The following is a 21410-nucleotide window of genomic DNA, read 5'->3' as shown; positions in this document are numbered from 1 at the left end:
GCATAGTTTTGCTCACAAGAGAAGCCAGCAATCTAGACTGAGAATAAATGTGCCCCTATCTGCACTTTCTCTGGACCTTCTCAGCTTGCGCTCCGAAAAGAGGGTAACCAAGTCAGCCTACCTTTGGCTGTTCAGCAGCTCCAGATCAATGACGAATCTCTTAAGTGGTTCCCATTACCTCGAAGGAGCAGGACCACCATCATCCTGAGAACATGGTAGTAGCAGATCAACAGACATGAGAGCATTACTATTAAACAAGAAATGTCTGCCAACCTCCCCAATTATGCATTTATTTCTAATCAGAGTCTGATGAAACAGATGAAGACAATGATGGCGGCATGTCAACAACATGGGGACCAGGGCAGGTTCGCCACACATGACAGACTCTGGACTAAACATTCGAAAATCTGGTCATCTGGAGATAACCACTAAAGCAGAGGTTTGACTATTTCATGTATGTTAACAGGTTTCATCAGGGCCTCATTAAAAGGCAGCAAGGGTTCTGAAAAGGCAGAGCCAGACAAAGATTTTCATCAGTAAATCCAATTTAAACAGCCCTGCGTAGCAGAAAAACCAAGACTGCCACAGTTTTGCAAAGGTTAATTTGTGTTCCAAAGAAAAAAGTAGGGCATTCTAATCCTCAGGCATTATTATAGGCACATTAGAACCTTCCTCAGACACAAAAGAAGGTACAAATTACTTTCTTGATGTCATCTACATCCTCACACCTGTTCCGCACATTGATGTAAGAAGAAAACCCAGGAAATCGCAAGACCTAAGGAGACATCACCAGGATGATTCCTATATGTCACTTCTACTTCAAATGACATAACAGCAAACAGCTGGAAGTCTGGCTGTGGGCCCTATGCCACCACATGAAAAATGGATTAAGGCCATCCGTGGCAAAGTGGAATACATAAAGCCTTGAAACATGCAGACCACCTGTCCAAAGCAGGTCAGGGACGAAACTGAAAACAGAAGAGCATCTAACAATCCTGGAAACTCCTTAGGGCCTGAAGACGCACCAGAAAAAGTTGAGGGGGGCAGCCACTAAACAAAGCCTGGATAAACACCACCGATGAAGCCTGGTCGGCATCAAATGCTGGAAACGCCAGAAGCTAATCAGGCAGCACAGGGCACAGCACCAGAACAAAGCTGGATGATGGTCCACCACTCTGCCAGACAGGAGCCAAGTCCAAAGAGGATGAGTTTTGAGCTTTTGGGTAAACTGGAGCATATTACCCGAAAAGAGGTGAAGAGCAACATCTGATAGGAACACCTCCTAACAAAAGGGTTGTAAAGAGGTCTTAGGATGGTGATCTCCTCCCCCCCCCTTCCATCCCCCCCCACCCAACAAGGAAAGGTAGTCCTTGATATTACTTTGAGCTTAATGCAGAACGAGATTTGGGCTGAGAGCTACCTTCAGTGGTCTACACAGTCCATCTAAGGGGCACACCTTCTGTTCACCAAAGTCTGAGGTGACAAAGGCCCAAACCAAACAGGGTACAAGATGGCTCTGAACTCAGTCTCACTCAGGGTGAAGACGCTGAATGCTGGGAAACTGAAAAGGAGCTCTAGCTGCCAGAAACAGGTTCCACGGTACCCCAAGAACCTTTAGAATGGAAGACAACTTCATAACAGAACACACATGAAGGTAGCAGAAAAAAAAAAAAAAAAAGAGAACCTTACTAGTACAGTCACGCACTGGGTTACAGCTACCAAGCACCTACCCAATGTATAGCCAGATCATTAATTGGGACTAGCCACATTTGCTATCACTGCAACCAGCAGCACTAGGAAACTGTAGGAGGTTCCCGAACATGCGTTGCAGGAAGCTCAGTTATGCGCAAACCTGAGGGAAGCAATTGTTGAATGTTTCAAGTTAAATAAAGGGTCGGTGGGTACCTAGGTGGTGCTATGGGAAACCTTTAAGGCATATACCAGAGATATTTGCCTATTCACACATTCCGTGGACCTGCACACAAATGTGGCAAGGCAGTTACGCCAAAGCTTACTGATACTGATCGTGAGCCAGCAGCTACTGAGATTGCCTCCCAACTCAGCTGTAGGCTGTTGATGAACTAGCAGACAGAGAGGCGCAATACATGGACAAGTACACCAAGGCACGTAAATATGGTGAGGGCGACAAACCCAGGAAGATGCAGGCTAGACTACGATGTTAAATCCTAGATTTAGTGGCATGTTGGGGGTCAGAGGGCAGTAGCCATTGGCTACTATCCCTGAGGGTGGCTACACTCATTGTGCCCACTCCATTTGGGGGGGGTGAGGGGAGAGGGGCACATTCCTATTGGTCCCTGTCCTCCAAACCAAGATACCAAGATGGAGGATTCTGCGGGGGGTGGTAATGGAGGTCACCTTAGCTATTAACACCTTAGGGGTGGGTCCCACCTCCCTGTTTTCCCGCTGCACTTTCCACCAAAAGTGGGGCTTTATACTGGGAGCCGGCATTTCCACTAGCTGGAGTGCCCTGGGGCACTTTAACACGAGGCTTGAGCCTTTGAGGCTCACCGCCAAGTGTGACAGATCCTGTAAGGAGGAGGTGTGACGCGCCTCCACCCAGGACAGGCTTTGTCTCTGGCCACAGAGTGCACAAAGGCACTCACCCCATGTGGTCAGAAACTTGTCTGAAAGTGGCAGGCTGACACAGACCGGTCTGTCCTACACTAGCAGTTTGGCTAGCATACAGGGCGCATCTCTAAGATCCTTTGTACCATGGGTACCTTTTACAAGGGACTTAACTGTGATCCAGGGCTGTGGCATTTGTGCAAACAAATGTACAGTTTTAGGGAAAGAACACTGGTGCTGGGGCCTGGTTAGCAAGGTCCCAGCACACTTTCAAAGTGGGCATCAAAACTAGGCAAAACGTGGGGGAGGGAACCATGCCAACAGTGGCCCTTTCCTACAACACTGATATGGTATGGCTAACCACCACCCAGCAGCAGTTCCTCTGTAAGCCTTTCTCTGCCGAAGAGGTTTCACAGGCAATAGATTTGTTGGCTGGGATGCAGGCACCGGGGCTGGTTGGATTTACTGAGGCGTTCTATAAGAAATATAAAGACATTCTGAGACCTTGTCTTCTATCAGTGCATGCGGAGACATAGGAAACTGGGGTTCTCCCAGAGAATGCGTGAGGCAGTTGTTACCCTTTTGCCAAAACCCAGTAAAGACCCTCACTAGTGAGTCGTAGAGAACAGTCTCCTTGTTGAGTTTTGACAATAAGAAAATCATAAGGTCAAGATGATCGCCACCTGCCTTTCCCTTTTGTTGGATAACATTATCTCCCCTGCTCAGTCTGGCTTTGTTCTGCACCGCTCTACTTCCCTTAACCTTCACATTGTTTTTGCGGTGCTAAACAGAGTGACCCCGGAGGTTCCGGCAGCTATTGCCCTATTACATGCCGAAAAGGCCCCCTTGGTCTTTATAATGGACCCTCTGCTGTGCCAATTACAGAAGGGGCACATACAGATGACTACAATTTACCAGTGGCAGCTCCTGGTATTGCTGTATGCAGACAATATACTATAACTGGTCTGCCACCTCGACACTAATCTTAAACCCACATTAGATGAAGTAACTCGCTTCGGTGAATTCTCTGGGCTGCATATTAACTGGAACAAATCTAAGCTTTAAGCTGACAGACAGTACCCATCCGCCTACAGCTGAGTTCCCCTTACCCTGGTGCTCCGATTCTGCCAAATACCTCAGTATTCATATTCATAGAAACAAGGAACAGGTGATACGTTTAAATTATGGGCCTGCGATGGAGAGACTCACTGTCCAGGTGGACAGATGGGTGAAGCCGCCGCTTTCTATGACGAGCCATATACATCATTAAAATGGTGGCTCTGCCAGAATTTTTTTTTTATTTATTTTTTTTAAACATTCTGGGTTCCGCTTACCAACTCCTTTTTTGTGACACTGAGGCTTGCTCATTCGGCTGGTGTGGATGGATAGACATCCCCGTATACGTTGGGAGGTCCTCACTCTCCCTTATGAGCGGGGTGGCTTTGGGGTTCCCCACCTTCAGCTCTTCTATCTTGGGACACAATAAAAAAATTCGTACCACTGGTATTACCCCGATGCTCCCCTTCCATATTCCTTCTCAGAGCGGGATCTGTTAGCTCCTGTCCCGCTGGATGCCCTCTTGCCTAAGGGAGTCCCCCACTGCATTGCAGTGATCTTTAAACTCGCTCTACAACTAACTGGGTATGGCGCACACTTGCTCGCCTACTTCACTGCAACACGCTGAATTCCCCAGCACTACAATTGATAATAATCTTTTCTTACCTATTACACAAGAGTCACTTGCTCAGCGAACATTACAAACTTTCACACTCCAAACGTTTGGGGATGTTCTTTCAGGACGATCACATTCTTACGCACTACAGATACCAGTTTCACTGTTGATTACAGCACTTCGTACTGTGCCGCCTTAAATCGCTTTGTGTGTGCGATACCCTGCATACCTGTTGACTCTGGCTGACTTTGCACCACTCACCTTGGTCGCTACAGGGGACTCAGGGGCCCAAATGGTCCCCATACTCACTTGTGTATGTATTACGGCCCTTCCTGTCCCAGATGCTCAACTCAGAGTCCTGGGAGAGTGATCTGGGATGCTGTGTGTCCAAAAAAGCTTGGGAGGCATGTTGTGCACAGAGCAGATTTGTCTCACTTAAACACCACCACAAGTTAATCCATTGTAAATTCCTGAGAAGGGCTTATATCACCCCAGAGACACGGCCTGTGTTGAACCCGGCCGTTCTCCTGCCTGCCTCAAGTGCCATGCATAGACTGCAGACTTTCCACACAACTTTGACTTGTCCAAATATAGGTGCTTCAGGGGCGAGGTGTATGATCGATTATTGTGGGATGGCTTGTCTGTCCCGATCCACTTATGGCTCTTGTCCGCTACACTGGAGATTTTCCGAGGGCTATCCGGCACCTTACAGCGATTTCACTCTTATTGGCAAAGAGGGAGATAGTGATTCCATGGGGCTACAAATAGACATCAAATGCCAGTCCCTGGTTAACAAGCCTCACGTATTGTGACAGTAAGTGAACTCTATGCCTCGCTACAGCCTGTGATGCCCAGGCCTGAAGTTATTTGGCAACCACTGAGAGTTTACTTGAATACACTTGTCACTTCATCTTCCTCTCAGTCCTCTATTAAAACATAATGAACCTATTTCTTTCCACTACACGGTTTCTCTCTCTTCTGTTTAGTCACTTTACTAGCTGTTAGCACGACCGTCCTGAGTTTGTCGGTAATAGCATTGCTTGTAATCTGAAATTATGGTCTGCTTTTCAAATGTGGTACAGTTTCTTTGCTTGAACAGCATTGCTGTGTGTTTGTTTTCTGTTATGTTTAAAAATAAATACAATTTTAAAATAACTTCCCACAGCTTACTTAGACTGCCCCAGATGTCGTGCCCTTTGGTCTGACCTTCAGCACATGCTCTAATCCTGTACTCACAGCTAGAGCAAGTGTAAGGAAATGCCTCCTTGGCATGGTTGCCCCCTGACTTTTTGCCTTTGCTGATGCTATGTTTACAATTGAGTGTGCTCAGGCCTGCTAACCAGGCCCCAGCACCAGTGTTCTTTCCCTAACCTGTACTTTTGTATCCACAATTGGCAGACCCTGGCATCCAGATAAGTCCCTTGTAACTGGTACTTCTAGTACCAAGGGCCCTGATGCCAAGGAAGGTCTCTAAGGGCTGCAGCATGTCTTATGCCACCCTGGAGACCTCTCACTCAGCACAGACACTCTGCTTGCCAGCTTGTGTGTGCTAGTGAGAACAAAATGAGTAAGTCGACATGGCACTCCCCTCAGGGTGCCATGCCAGCCTCTCACTGCCTATGCAGTATAGGTAGGACACCCCTCTAGCAGGCCTTACAGCCCTAAGGCAGGGTGCACTATACCATAGGTGAGGGTACCAGTGCATGAGCATGGTACCCCTACAGTGTCTAAACAAAACCTTAGACGTTGTAAGTGCAGGGTAGCCATAAGAGTATATGGTCTGGGAGTTTGTCAAACACGAACTCCACAGCACCATAATGGCTACACTGAAAACTGGGAAGTTTGGTATCAAACTTCTCAGCACAATAAATGCACACTGATGCCAGTGTACATTTTATTGTAAAATACACCCCAGAGGGCACCTTAGAGGTACCCCCTGAAACTTAACCGACTATCTGTGTAGGCTGACTAGTTTTAGCAGCCTGCCACAAACCGAGACATGTTGCTGGCCCCATGGGGAGAGTGCCTTTGTCACTCTGAGGCCAGTAACAAAGCCTGCACTGGGTGGAGATGCTAACACCTCCCCCAGGCAGGAATTGTCACACCTGGCGGTGAGCCTCAAAGGCTCACCTCCTTTGTGCCAACCCAGCAGGACACTCCAGCTAGTGGAGTTGCCCGCCCCCTCCGGCCAGGCCCCACTTTTGGCGGCAAGGCCGGAGAAAATAATGAGAAAAACAAGGAGGAGTCACTGGCCAGTCAGGACAGCCCCCAAGGTGTCCTGAGCTGAAGTGACTCTAACTTTTAGAAATCCTCCATCTTGCAGATGGAGGATTCCCCCCAATAGGGTTAGGATTGTGACCCCCTCCCCTTGGGAGGAGGCACAAAGAGGGTGTACCCACCCTCAGGGCTAGTAGCCATTGGCTACTAACCCCCCAGACCAAAACACGCCCTTAAATTTAGTATTTAAGGGCTACCCTGAACCCTAGAAAATTAGATTCCTGCAACTACAAGAAGAAGGACTGCCCAGCTGAAAACCCCTGCAGCGGAAGACCAGAAGACGACAACTGCCTTGGCTCCAGAAACTCACCGGCCTGTCTCCTGCCTTCCAAAGATCCTGCTCCAGCGACGCCTTCCAAAGGGACCAGCGACCTCGACATCCTCTGAGGACTGCCCCTGCTTCGAAAAGACAAGAAACTCCCGAGGACAGCGGACCTGCTCCAAGAAAAGCTGCAACTTTGTTTCCAGCAGCTTTAAAGAACCCTGCAAGCTCCCCGCAAGAAGCGTGAGACTTGCAACACTGCACCCGGCGACCCCGACCCGGCTGGTGGAGAACCGACACCTCAGGAGGGACCCCATGACTACTCTAAGACTGTGAGTACAAAAACCTGTCCCCCCTGAGCTCCCACAGCGCCGCCTGCAGAGGGAATCCCGAGGCTTCCCCTGACCGCGACTCTTTGAATCCTAAGTCCCGACGCCTGGGAGAGACCCTGCACCCGCAGCCCCCAGGACCTGAAGGACCGGACTTTCACTGGAGGAGTGACCCCCAGGAGTCCCTCTCCCTTGACCAAGTGGAGGTTTCCCCGAGGAACCCCCCCCTTGCCTGCCTGCAGCGCTGAAGAGATCCCTAGATCTCCCATTGACTTCCATTACAAACCCGACGCTTGTTTCTACACTGCACCCGGCCGCCCCCGCGCTGCTGAGGGTGAAATTTCTGTGTGTGCTTGTGTCCCCCCCGGTGCCCTACAAAACCCCCCTGGTCTGCCCTCCGAAGACGCGGGTACTTACCTGCAAGCAGACCGGAACCGGGGCACCCCCTTCTCTCCATTCTAGCCTATGTGTTTTGGGCACCACTTTGAACTCTGCACCTGACCGGCCCTGAGCTGCTGGTGTGGTGACTTTGGGGTTGCTCTGAACCCCCAACGGTGGGCTACCTTGGACCAAGAACTAAGCCCTGTAAGTGTCTTACTTACCTGGTTAACCTAACAAATACTTACCTCCCCTAGGAACTGTGAAAATTGCACTAAGTGTCCACTTTTAAAACAGCTATTTGTGAATAACTTGAAAAGTATACATGCAATTTTGATGATTTGAAGTTCCTAAAGTACTTACCTGCAATACCTTTCGAATGAGATATTACATGTAGAATTTGAACCTGTGGTTCTTAAAATAAACTAAGAAAAGATATTTTTCTATATAAAAACCTATTGGCTGGATTTGTCTCTGAGTGTGTGTACCTCATTTATTGTCTATGTGTATGTACAACAAATGCTTAACACTACTCCTTGGATAAGCCTACTGCTCGACCACACTACCACAAAATAGAGCATTAGTATTATCTCTTTTTGCCACTATCTTACCTCTAAGGGGAACCCTTGGACTCTGTGCATACTATTCCTTACTTTGAAATAGTGCATACAGAGCCAACTTCCTACAGCAAGTCATACACCCCCACACTGAGCATCGTACCAAATTGACAACTTTTGGGAGGCTACGGCTTTACACATCTTCTCCAGGAGGAGAAATCACAAAGTGAGGGCCTGGCTTGACTACCTAGGCTTTTTATTGACCAAATGTATTCTCACCATGCATTGGTGCGCCCCTCATCCCCCAGCTCTTTCCCGATGGCATGCAGCAATGCTCCGCTGGGGCGAGGGCGAGAGCTCTGCACTACACTGGAGAAGGTAAAACTTATATGAGGGCGTTCCAATAACCCCTGCTAGGACACCATTCTGCAGCATTTCAAGGATCTCGTAACTGATGATTCTCCCCTCCTCCCAAATCCCCTAGCTTCTGAGGAATCATTACATTATCTGTACTGCCACTAACACGCCACATTTGCTCGACTATTTCACTTCTACAACTCGTAACTCTTCTACTTGGCTTCCTTTTTCCCCCCTTCAAGCCCACATTTCTCCTGCCACCCCCCGCACACTCACCAATCTCTCCTTTCTTTTTCCTCTATGCAGTTTGCTCTTCGTTTTCACAGTTAATGGGGGTTCATTATTCTTGTATGTGTCTATCTCCTTTGTTGCATTCACTGAGAACACTGCACCCTGGCAGTGCACCACACCACCCAGGTATCAGTAAATGACAGCTCAAGGCTCTACTGTGTGTGTATGTGTGTATATATATATACACACACACATACAATTACATGTGTTTCATGGCAGCACTTTATTTCATATTACATATGTACGTCATCTCATTTATACAATTTTGTTCTGTGCTTAATGACTTAATTGTACTGATAACGTATTGCAAATATAAGATGCTGCCATTTTCTCTGCTTTTATTGCGGCATTGTCCCGGACTATGTACAAACACCAATAACATATTTTTTTTTTAAAGAAGAAAAAAACACCAATTAAGAAATGGGCAAAGGCCATTTGGTCATTACCTTTCCTTGAAAATAGTCAACTCAGAGTTAATTTCAAAACCCAAGGGTGCAGTTTTAACCTCTTAACTACTTTAGAGTCAGTCACGCGGTAAAGCCTCCTCAAATTAGAGAGCAGATATACTAACCCTGCAAAAACAGGTACTGTTTTGCACCATGTGCCTTCTCCAGTAGCCAAATCCCTTTAGGGGTTCGATACTAGTTTATTTTCACAATACAGCTGGAGCTTTTTTTTTTTTTTAAACTAAGATGGGAGCGACAGACGTAGCTCTAATCTGTTAACTGATTTTTGGGATGTGATCCAAGTGTTCAGGGACGCTGTACAAAGGTGGAGATATTGGAGTGTTCACAAATATTGATTGCATTTCTTCACATACATTATTATATATATATATATATATATATATATATATATATATATATATCACATTAAAGAATAGTTTAAATGTTTAAGAAATCTATACCAGAGTTTATTTTTGCTTGCAACCATTTCTTCATGCAATCTTGATGTATGTATTGGAGGCTTCCAGCACATCTGCATGGCTCTATTAAAGGGTTAGTTGATGTAGAAGCTCCCATTTGACAAATTCTACAGATATCACCTTCATCCTCTTCTGAATCTTCCATAAGAAGGCTGTAAGCAAAACAGTGAAACTATGATAGTTATAATTCCAAACAAAATAACCTTTTTGCTATTACAGATAAACAAGACACTAAAAAATTAATTCATCACTCATTTACATTTTCAACAATAACAATATGGTGCCCCTTTCAGAGATATTTAAGAAAGGGGTGGGAGTCTGCCAGTTGGGGAGATTAAGGCCGTGGAGACCTAGAAATTAACCTTGAAGCAGACATACTACAGGGCACTTAGCATTGACCATAAAACGCATAAAGTAAAAGAGCAATGACCATTAGAAGAGCAAATAGGTCCTAGGTCCCCCCCAATGAAACAGAATAAGACAAGCATTTGCAATGCAACAGTCTCCCATTTCTCAGAGTTAGAGCTATTAGCAGCTGTAAACTCCCAACCGGACTTTTCTTGCCACATTAAATGGAAAAAAAAAAAAAGGGAAAGAAAAGCTCTGCTACAGTTAACTCGTAGTGAAACCTATCAGCAAAAGTGCAATTATCTACGTAACCGGGTCGAGATCATGCAAAGCGCTCTACTTCTGCCAAATGAGAGTGCGCGGCGAAAAAAGATAAAAAGTAGTCCACAAACCGGACGGAAAACAGCAAGCCACGTAGGTTTTCAGTACTTGGTCGCTGCACTTGAGGAGGGCTAACCACTGGAAAAGGCATGATGTATGCATGCCTTCCACTAATAAAGGCAAGCACATTTTAAAAGGCAAGCCCACAAACCAATGAAAGACACTGACCTGACATGGACGGGGCTCTGAGCCCTTTTCTAACTACTAAAGTGTCTCGCAATCGATACGTAAGCAAATGCTAGCGCAGGCTCGACCCTATAAAATATAATCAGGGTCTGCAAAGATGAAGGGGACACAGCAGGATATGAAGAACTCACCCTGGGGAATCAAAGGAAGAGGTTTCAGTCATTAATTAAAAAAAAAAAAAAAAAAAGATACCTACCTATGTATTGATATTTCTGGTGGATTCTATATTCTCCTACACAATCCTTAACCTATGATTGAATTAGCCCAGGTGCAAGGTTGGATCTGGAAAGCGTTTCATTTAGTAATGGCTCTCCAGCGCCAACTTGTGAAGCCACTCTCCGCCCGACACATCTTTCCCCATGCCACAAGTGAGGAAACCAGCTTACGTATGGTGCCGCCTAGAATGCAAGCATTTCCTTACTTTTTTTACGCCAATGCAATGAAAGCATGCGTAGAGTAAAGTTCTACTTTACTGTCACATTTGGTGGAAATCTGTTCAGTGGTGGTCCTTTAGGCAGGAGCCCAATTTACTCATGGAGCTCAAATAGCTAAACATTTTCACCCATCTGCACACTCCTCTAAACGGTTTTTGCCCTTTAAAGAATTTGACAAACCTTGCCATGCAGAACTTCAACTGGGATCAATAAGATCCTGCTCATTTGCGAAAAAGGTGTACAATTGCTGGGGAGCTTGAACTGGCTGAGAGAATTGATGCTGCTAGGAAGGCAGCCCCTGGAAAAACTGAACGCGACAGCCCTGGTAATGGAAATATGTGGCTAGAGAGAAGTCTCAGCAAGCGCAACATAGCACAGATGTTCTTGAAGCATTCCAAAAAAAAAATAAAGCTGCTGTCTTACTGACAAGCCTTTTACCATCAAATGGTATACCAAATCAAGGGCAGCTTAACCATCTCCAGAAAATCTGAGCTGCTCATTTATGGCATGCCTACACAAGTTAACTGCTATAGCGATGAATTGGGCCAGGACATCAGAAAAGTCTAATCCACATACCAGAAAGCGTCTAAGCATCAAGACAGTCTTTAATAAATTCAGAAAATCAGCCCTTCCTAAAGTCTGTCAAGCTAAATGTTGCCAGCTTCGCCATTTCCAGGAGGCTATAAACGGACACTCACAGGAGGCATTTAGCCCTGGCAATACAGACAGCCAGACTGCTTGAAGCAAAACTGTGCACCAAATCGAATAAAGGCATTAGGACTCAATGTCCTCCAATTCTGTAGCAAAGGCAATAGGTATCAATTTTGCTAAAAACACTTAAATCATCTCTCGCTCAGTTTAAGGATGAGTTAATAAGAATTTCAGATCAAAAGGGTTGGAGCCTATATGGCAGAGTGATCTTTCCGTATAATCCCAGGACGGCTCAGGAAACCTGAACAAAAGAGTCCCTTTGAAAAGCTGAAGACATTTTGGAACTGCCCAAAAGACTGCTGCTATTCTAAAGATACTGGATATTACACACAATCTCTGAACAAAATAACTTCCTCAGAAGGTGGAGCTGAAGGATCGGGAATGTCACATTCTGGGGAGGTTTTACAGCCACTGGCATTCTGGAGGTCTAAAAGACTCTGAGAAGAGTCTCAACAAGTGACCGATCCACAAAGGAAGCTTTGAACTCTTGCCATTTGGAGGATTGTCTTAAATTTCAAGGATCAGGACTGCACCGAGCATAGCACCAAGAGCAGCTTTGAAGAACACACTGAAAACAGCAAAAGACAGTTGCGCCTGTATGTCAGATGGGTGGCTTCTATAGAAATGGTGCAGAGTTTGGCAGAGATGGGCTGGAGCCACTGGATTCTTGGGAGCCAGAAAAAGACCCAGAGGAAGGTGAACTAGCCCTGTGAAAGGTCCAGAGAAGGTAAGACTTGTCTGTGGTCTGGTCTTACTTGAGCTTCTGCTCCCTGATGTCTTTCAGGTACATGGACGTTAAGATGTTAAAATTCAAAAGGATACTGGTCAGGCCCTGAGACATAACATACAAATGTGTGCAATCACACCGGTACATCTGATAGTATTCAAACCCTGCTGACATTGTCACTAAGACCTCAGGAAGTAACAGTCTGCTGATTAAGCACTGGTCAAATCTGAGAAATTTTGGGAAAACTCAAGTGCTCTGAACCACTTTGGTAAGTGACGGAAAAATAAGGCCTGGTGCCTATATGCGAGAAGAAGTCATATACTGGCATGTGAAGTATAAATATAAAAAATAAAAATAAAGTGATGGGTGGAATGCTCGACTTAATCTCAGTCACGGATATATAATCTAACTGCTAGGCCAGGACAGGCCTTCCATGAACCAGAACATAAGCAAATCAATACTGGTTTCCCCTGGTTGGAGTTGTTCAGTCAGGTGCAGCTTGGTTCCAATGCCAAAGTAAGCACTGGGCAGACATCTAGGCATGTATCATTCGCTGGAGCTGCACGGTACCACCTGGCAGCACTGGCAACCTACTGCTCAAGTAACAAGTTTACTGACTGAGTTAGTTTAAGCTGGGGGAGGTTGGTGTCAGAGCCTCTTCATGTAGGATATGATTTACTTTTTTTATCCACTGACCTTAGCTCACTCCTGTAGTACATTACTAGTATATCTCTATCCCCAATTCGGCATGATCACCAAGAAGAAATATAAGAAACTGGGTTATTAGTTGAGTGAAGTAAGCACTCACCTCAAGTAATCTATTATCGGGGTGAACCAGCAAAGTCACTAAATAAATCAGACCTCAACTCCCTGGTAACTATGGCACAGAGCAGACAGGCAAATCAGAAGAAATGTGTAGAGTATTTATGCTTATCTAAAACAGTATTAAAGTTGAAATGTAAAACAAAGAAAATCCCAAAACAAATTGAGTATGATGGAATAAACAAAACACAAATGACAAATCCAAAAAAGGAAGCCGGAGATATGGAACTTAAATGGTTTAAGTAGGAACAGCATCAAGAAGCACAAAGTGCCAATGAAGGTCAATGGTCATGGTAGACCAGTTTCTAGGTGGAAGTGGACACCGACCTTGATGGCAATGGCTGGGATACACTAACCAGCTTGGAGACTACTTGTTTGCAGTGTGAAAGAGCATGTTCAGGCTTATGGGCTCTTCTCAGGTCTCTGTTACCATGTTGAAAGGAGAACACAATGACATTGCTACTGTTTAGCAGGGGTAAAGTGAACAGTTCCTTAGCCAGCAACAAGAGGGTTCAGCAAAAAGGCAAACAAAATCCAGGGTGACCTTGCAGGAAGAGCAAAGGATAGCCTGTAGAATATGATAAGAGTGCAGGACCAGCAGAGGTGTAAAATCGGCAGGGTGACGGGACCCACAAGTCGACAGAGGTTCCTGTAAACTAGCAGCTAGATTCACATAAGAAGCTAGTTACTTACCGGGAACAACTATTTTGCGACATAACTCTTCTAGATTCACATTCTATTCATAGATGCCACCACCTAACGGTTGGAGCCGGAAAAAACTACTTGTTTTGTTGTGAAACCTTTTTTTTTTTGTTTCATTTTTTTTAAACCAGACGTGTGGAAAACCAGATCTCACCAGTTTAAGCTGGAAATCCTTTGTGTGCAAGTTCTGTACTCACAGCTATTTGGCTGTCTGGGACAGGGATGGCGATGAGGCTGAGCCATAGCGAATGCAGGAGTTATGTAATGACAAGTTATGAAATGATGATTAGCCAGCGTCTACTACAAAGCTAGTGGCTCTCTGAACATGGGGGCCTTATGAATGGTGAACGTTGAAGCTGGGCTGCAGTAGTGATGCCCCTGTGGTGAACATGATTTGGTGGACATTCGCAGTCTGAGACATGTAGTCTCCTGACACCATTTTTGAATGGGCTGGGCTCTCAGTGATGATGCAACACCCCAGTCTGGGGCAGCCATTGTTGGACAAGTTTGCTATCACAGCCACTGAATTAACTCTGCTGGTAGTCAGTTTGAATGAAGAATTAAACTTCTGCCTTCTAATACTCTGCTGAAGTGAACGCAGGCAAGATCGAGAAAATAAAGACACTTTTTGTGCAGACATTTGACAGCCTATACTCTTGCAGGAAGCCAAAAATGGTTCAAAAATGTACCTTTCTACCACCTGGTTGGGCCTGTGCTTTGTTTTGATTTATCTTCATAAAGATAAAGATGCCAGATACCAAAATCCCAACAGCTGCTTTTCTCTGAACCCTTTCAAAGATTAAAGAAACGCTGTAAAACTGTTTCCAACGTTACTGTAGACATTTTGGCCACAATTAGGACTGAACTGCAGGGTATTCAAACCTCAGTAAAGTGGTTTTCTTCACTACAAAAATGAACCAACGTTGAAATCGGTTTGTGGAAAACTTTCTACTCTAAAAACGCAGATGGACAGAATGAGACAAGCAATGGATACCCTCAAAAATAAAATAATTGTGGTAGAAGAAAAAGAGGTAAAAATATCTTTAACTTACATAAAAATGTGACAGATTGTACACAAAAATAAAGCATAATATACAGATCTTCAGATTACCACAGTCGAAAGAAGAGGAAGACATTAAGGTCCATCTCTGAAGTCATATTCAACCTTCAAGCATGAATATACATCCCCTCTAAGGTTTCAGAGAGCCTGGCATTCAAACATGTCGAAGTATTCCAAAAAAAAAAAAAAAAAAAAGGTACACATATGCTTCTGGAAGCAAAAGCTAGGGTACGGCTCTCTAGAGATCTTAAAATAGTGCATACTGTGCTCATCCATAAAAAAACAAATCCCCCATATAGGAGCTCCTCCTGTAGGTTGACATCCCTACTGAACAGAGGTGAAAGCTGTGGCCAAATTCCTATATCAAGTGATTGATCAACTGGTGCACTCTGATCAATCAGGGTATATGCTGCTTAGAGCCACAACCTATGTCGCATCCATGGGGGTCTGGCACAGAGGAGATCTTTGTGGGAGCCAGGTGTCTTGCTGACCCTGGACACCCAAAAAAAAGTTGACTGTGGAATGCCTGTACCTAATAGCAGTCCTCCAGAATTTAGACTTTGTAAGGAAATGCCTCCTTGGCATGGTTACCCCCTGACTTTTTGCCTTTGCTGATGCTATGTTTTGAATTGAAAGTGTGCTGAGGCCTGCTAACCAGGCCCCAGCACCAGTGTTCTTTCCCTAACCTGTACTTTTGATTCCACAATTGGCACACCCTGGCATCCAGATAAGTCCCTTGTAACTGGTACCTCTGGTACCAAGGGCCCTGATGCCAAGGAAGGTCTCTAAGGGCTGCAGCATGTATTATGCCACCCTAGAGACCCCTCACTCAGCACAGACACACTGCTTGCCAGCTTGTGTGTGCTAGTGAGAACAAAATGAGTAAGTCGACATGGCACTCCCCTCAGGGTGCCATGCCAGCCTCTCACTGCCTATGCAGTATAGGTAAGACACCCATCTAGCAGGCCTTACAGCCCTAAGGCAGGGTGCACTATACCATAGGTGAGGGTACCAGTGCATGAGCACTGTGCCCCTACAGTGTCTAAGCAATACCTTAGACATTGTAAGTGCAGGGTAGCCATAAGAGTATATGGACTGGGAGTCTGTTTTACATGAACTCCACAGCACCATAATGGCTACACTGAAAACTGGGAAGTTTGGTATCAAACTTCTCAGCACAATAAATGCACACTGATGCCAGTGTACATTTTATTGTAAAATACACCACAGAGGGCACCTTAGAGGTGCCCCCTGAAACCTAACCGACTATCTGTGTAGGCTGACTGGTTCCAGCAGCCTGCCACACTAGAGACATGTTGCTGGCCCCATGGGGAGAGTGCCTTTGTCACTCTGAGGCCAGTAACAAAGCCTGCACTGGGTGGAGATGCTAACACCTCCCCCAGGCAGGAGCTGTAACACCTGGCGGTGAGCCTCAAAGGCTCACCCCTTTGTCACAGCACCGCAGGACACTCCAGCTAGTGGAGTTGCCCGCCCCCTCCGGCCCGGCCCCCACTTTTGGCGGCAAGGCCGGAGAAAATAATGAGAATAAGAAGGAGTCACCACTGGCCAGTCAGGACAGCCCCTAAGGTGTCCTGAGCTGAGATGACTAACTTTTAGAAATCCTCCATCTTGCAGATGGAGGAATCCCCCAATAGGATTAGGGATGTGACCCCCCTCCCCTTGGGAGGAGGCACAAAGAGGGTGTACCCACCCTCAGGGCTAGTAGCCATTGGCTACTAACCCCCCAGACCTAAACACGCCCTTAAATTTAGTATTTAAGGGCTTTCCCTGAACCTAGAATTTAGATTCCTGCAACTACAAGAAGGACTGCTGAGCTGACAAACCCCTGCAGAGGAAGAACAGAAGACACCAACTGCCTTGGCCCCAGACTTACCGGCCTGTCTCCTGCCTTCCAAAGAAACCTGCTCCAGCTACGCTTTCCAAGGGACCAGCGACCTCTGAATCCTCTGAGGACTGCCATGCTTCGAAAAAGACAAGAAACTCCCGAGGACAGCGGCACTGCTCCAAAAGAACTGCAACTTTGTTACAAGGAGCAGATTTAAAGACCCCTGCAACTCCCCGCAAGAAGCGTGAGACTTGCAACACTGCACCCGGCGACCCCAACTCGACTGGTGGAGAACAACCAACTCAGGGAGGACCCTCCGGCGACTCTACGACTGTGAGTAACCAAAGTTGTCCCCCCTGAGCCCCCACAGCGACGCCTGCAGAGGGAATCCCCAGGCTCCCCCTGACCGCGACCGTCTGAACTCCATTTCCAGACGGCTGGAAAAGACCCTGCACCCGCAGCCCCCAGCCCCTAAAGAAACGGAACTTCTGTGCAGGAGTGACCCCCAGGAGGCCCTCTCCCTTGCCCAGGTGGTGGCTACCCCGAGGAGCCCCCCCCCCTTGCCTGCATCGCTGAAGAGACCCCTTGGTCTCCCATTGAAAACTGAAGGAAACCCGACGCGTGTTTGCACACTGCACCCGGCCGCCCCCGCGCTGCTGAGGGTGTACTTTCTGTGCTACTTTGTGTCCCCCCCCGGTGCCCTACAAAACCCCCCTGGTCTGCCCTCCGAAGACGCGGGTACTTACCTGCTGGCAGACTGGAACCGGGGCACCCCCTTCTCTCCATTATAGCCTATGTGTTTTGGGCACCTCTTTGACCTTTGCACCTGACCGGCCCTGAGCTGCTGGTGTGATAACTTTGGGGTTGCTCTGAACCCCCAACGGTGGGCTATCTTGGACCAAAAACTGAAACCTGTAAGTGCCTTACTTACCTGTTGAAACTAACAATAACTTACCTCCCCCAGGAACTGTGAAAATTGCACTGTGTCCACTTTTAAAACAGCTTATTGTGTTTTATGTAAAAAGTATACATGCTAAAGTAATGATTCAAAGTTCCTAGAGTACTTACCTGCAATACCTTTCAAAAGAGCTATTTCATGTAAAATTTGAACCTGTGGTTCTTAAAATAAACTAAGAAAAGATATTTTTCTATAACAAAACCTATTGGCTGGATTTGTCTCGGAGTGTGTGTTCCTCATTTATTGTCTATGTGTATGTACAACAAATGCTTAACACTACTCCTTGGATAAGCCTACTGCTCGACCACACTACCACAAAATAGAGCATTAGTATTATCTCTTTTTACCACTATTTTACCTCTAAGGGGAACCCTTGGACTCTGTGCATGCTATTCCTTACTTTGAAATAGCACATACAGAGCCAACTTCCTACAGACTTCAACCCACAATTAACTGGTAGGATCCATCAACTTTATTTGGAGCTGCATGCAAAGGGGAGGGTGAACAGTGTACTAATAGTGACAAAAATGATAAATAGCAATATTTAAATCTGAATACAGGTAAACAACTGCCATGAGAAGGAAAAGAAAATGCTGTGTCAGATACACGTTTATATACATTTTCTTTCCTTTCTCTTGACAATCAAATGTTTACCTGTATTCAGGTGCAATATTTTCTTTAATTTCTCTACACTACTGAACGAATTTACATCAAATCACAAAAAGGCCGCTTTCTGGACCAGACCCTAGCTTTCTGCCAAATTTGGTGCAATTCGGTTTCTACATCATGGATGTTCAAAATCCCTGTGACAAAAATGGATGGGGAAAAGCGTTTTGGTACCCTCCTCGTTTTTTTCTCAGCCCCCACTTGACAGATCACCCCAAAACTTTCCAAACAGCAGCTTACGTGAGCGTCACATTTTTAGGGAACATCGTGAAGATTTGCCAACCGGCAGAAAAGATATAGGCCAGTTAAAAAAATAAAAAAAAAACACTTTCTATAGAAACTAGGTCCTAACTAGAACTACCTAGTAATACATGGAAAATGTCACTTACCCAGTGTACATCTGTTCGTGGCATCTTCCACTGCAGATTCACATGCTATGCATATTCTGCCATCTAGTGTTGGGCTCGGAGTGTTACAAGCTGGTTTTCTTCGAAGAAGTGTTCGAGTCACGGGATCGAGCGGCGACTCCTCTTCAGCTCAATTGCGCATGGGCATCGACTCCATGTTAGATTGTTTTACCGCAGAGGGTAAGGTAGGAGCGATAGAGTATAAAGAAAATATATATATATATACACACATATGTACAAGTGAATGTTGATCTTAAAACAGCTACAGGCTCCAAGGGAGGTGGAAGGGCGCATGTGAATCTGCAGCGGAACATGCCACGAACAGATGTACACTGGGTAAGTGACATTTTCCGTTCGATGGCATGGGTAGCTGCAGATACACATGCTATGCATAGATTACAAAGCAGTTTTACCTCCCATAAGCGGTGGTCAGCCTGTAGGAGTTGAGGTGGTCCTACTGTGGCCTGCTGTATTGCAAACACATCTACATGGTAATGCTTGGTAAATGTATGCGGTGTTGACCAAGTGGCTGCTTCACAAATTTCGGCCATTGGTATGTTACCTAAGAAAGCCATTGTAGCCCCTTTTCCGTGTGGAATGTGCTTTAGGTGTAACTAATAACTGCCTTTTAGCTTTTAGGTAACATGTTTAGATACATTTTACTATCCGTCTAGCTAAACCTTGCTTTGAACTAGGGCTACCAGTATGTGGTTTTTGGAGCGCCACAAATAACGGTTTGGTTTTCCTAAATGATTTTGTTCTATGTAATACATTAAGGCTCTTTTAATATCTAATGTACGCAGGGTTCTTTCTGCTACAGAGTCTAGCTGAAGAAGACTGGAAGTTCCACTGTTTGATTGATATAATACGGTGACATAACTTTTAGGAGAAATTTTGGGTTTGTTCTAAGTACAACTTTATGTTTGTGTACTTGTATGAATGGTTCTTGAATAGTGAAAGCTTGGATTTCACTAACTCTTCTTAATGAAGTAACTGCAACTAGGAAAGAAACTTTCCATGTTAGGTATTGAATCTGACATGAGTGCATAGGTCCAAATGGTGGACCCATGAGTCGTGTAAGCACTGTGTTTAGATTCCACAAAGGCACTGGAGGTGTTCTAGGTGAAATTATGCGTTTTCATCCTTCCATGAAGGCTTTGATAACAGGGACTCTAAATAACGAGCTGTGTTGTATATTTTGCAAATACGCATAGATTGCAGTGAGATGTATTTTAATGGACGAAATGGCTAAATTTGCCTTTTGTAAATGAAGCAAATAACACAATGTCTTGTATTGATGCTGAAAGCATAAGCAAATATCCCTGACCAATTCAGCCACAGAGCATTGCCTTTGGATAGAGGACGTGGGTACCTTGATGCGAAGTTTTGGCATTTTGCATTTTTGCTGGTGGCAAATAGGTCTATGTCTGGTGTTCTCCAGTGGTGAAAGTATGTTTGAAGCACTGGGGATGAATTTCCCACTTGTGTGTTTGTTGATGATCTCGGCCGAGAACATCTGCCAATTGGTTGTGTATCCCTGGAATGTATTGTGCTACCAGGTTAATGTTGTGTATTGCCCATTGCCAAATCTTTTGGGCTAGGAGGGACAGTTGAGATGAATGGGTCCCTCCTTGTTTGTTTAGGTAATACATTGTTGCCATGTTGTCGGTTTTGACCAGGATGTTCTTGTGAGTGAGAAGAGGCTGAAAAGCTTTGAGTTCTAGGAATACGGCTAGCAATTCTAGGTGATATATGTGAAACTGTGTGTTTGGCATCCCATTGACCTTGAATGTTGCGATTGTTGGTGTGCCCCTCCTCCAGCCAATCACTGATGCGCAAGTATGGTCTGAGGCACAGGGTCTTGAAAAAGCCGCCCTTTGTTTAGGTTTGTGGAATTCCACCACTGAAGTGATCTGCGTGTGTGGCGGTCTATCAACACTAGATCGTGAAGTTGAGCCTGTGCCTGGGACCATTGCTGTGCAAGGCACTGTTGTAAAGGCCGCATGTTTAATCTTGCATTTGGGACAATGGCGATGCATGATGCCATCATGCCCAACAGTTTTATTACGAATTTGACAGTGTGCCGTTGGCCTGGCTGTATTTGTGCTAATACATTGTTAAATGCTTGTATTCTTTGTGGACTTGGGCTTGCAAGTGCCGTTTGTGTATTTAGTGTGGCTCCTAAATACTGTTGAATTTGCGCAGGTTGCAGGAGTGATTTTTTGTAGTTTATCAAAACCCTAGGGTGTTGTAGGGGTTGTATTACATAATGTGTATGATTTTGACACCATGTATGACTGTTGTATTTTATTAGCCAATCATCAAGATATGGGAAGACATGAATGTGTTGTCGTCTTAGGTAGGCAGCTACTACTGCCAGACATTTTGTGAATACTCAGGGAGCTGTTATCCCGAAGGGTAACACTTTGAACTGGTAATGTTTTCCCTGAATTACAAACCTGAGGTATTTTCTGTGCGATGGATGGGTATGTGAAAATACGCATCCTTGAGGTCTAATGTTGCCATGA

General features: G+C 45.5%; 1 protein-coding gene across 3 annotated transcripts in view; it reads right to left on the bottom strand.

Annotated features, from left to right (window-relative positions):
* MARCHF7 (membrane associated ring-CH-type finger 7) overlaps positions 1-21410 on the bottom strand; it is a 255444-nt gene that overhangs the window by 117532 nt on the left and 116502 nt on the right. For all 3 annotated transcript variants that reach the window (XR_011201473.1, XM_069224202.1, XM_069224201.1), the window contains one exon: positions 9617-9786. Coding sequence is in view for 2 of the 3 variants with exons in the window: in XM_069224202.1 (XP_069080303.1) it covers positions 9617-9786 (170 nt within the window). In the remaining variant the exon portion in view is untranslated. The remainder of the gene's footprint in view (positions 1-9616; positions 9787-21410) is intronic.

This window comes from Pleurodeles waltl, chromosome 3_1 (assembly GCF_031143425.1).
Source record: "Pleurodeles waltl isolate 20211129_DDA chromosome 3_1, aPleWal1.hap1.20221129, whole genome shotgun sequence".
NCBI classification, from domain to species: Eukaryota; Metazoa; Chordata; class Amphibia; order Caudata; family Salamandridae; genus Pleurodeles; species Pleurodeles waltl.
Note: the sequence above shows the minus strand (reverse complement) of the source record. Positions and strands in the feature narration are given on the sequence as shown.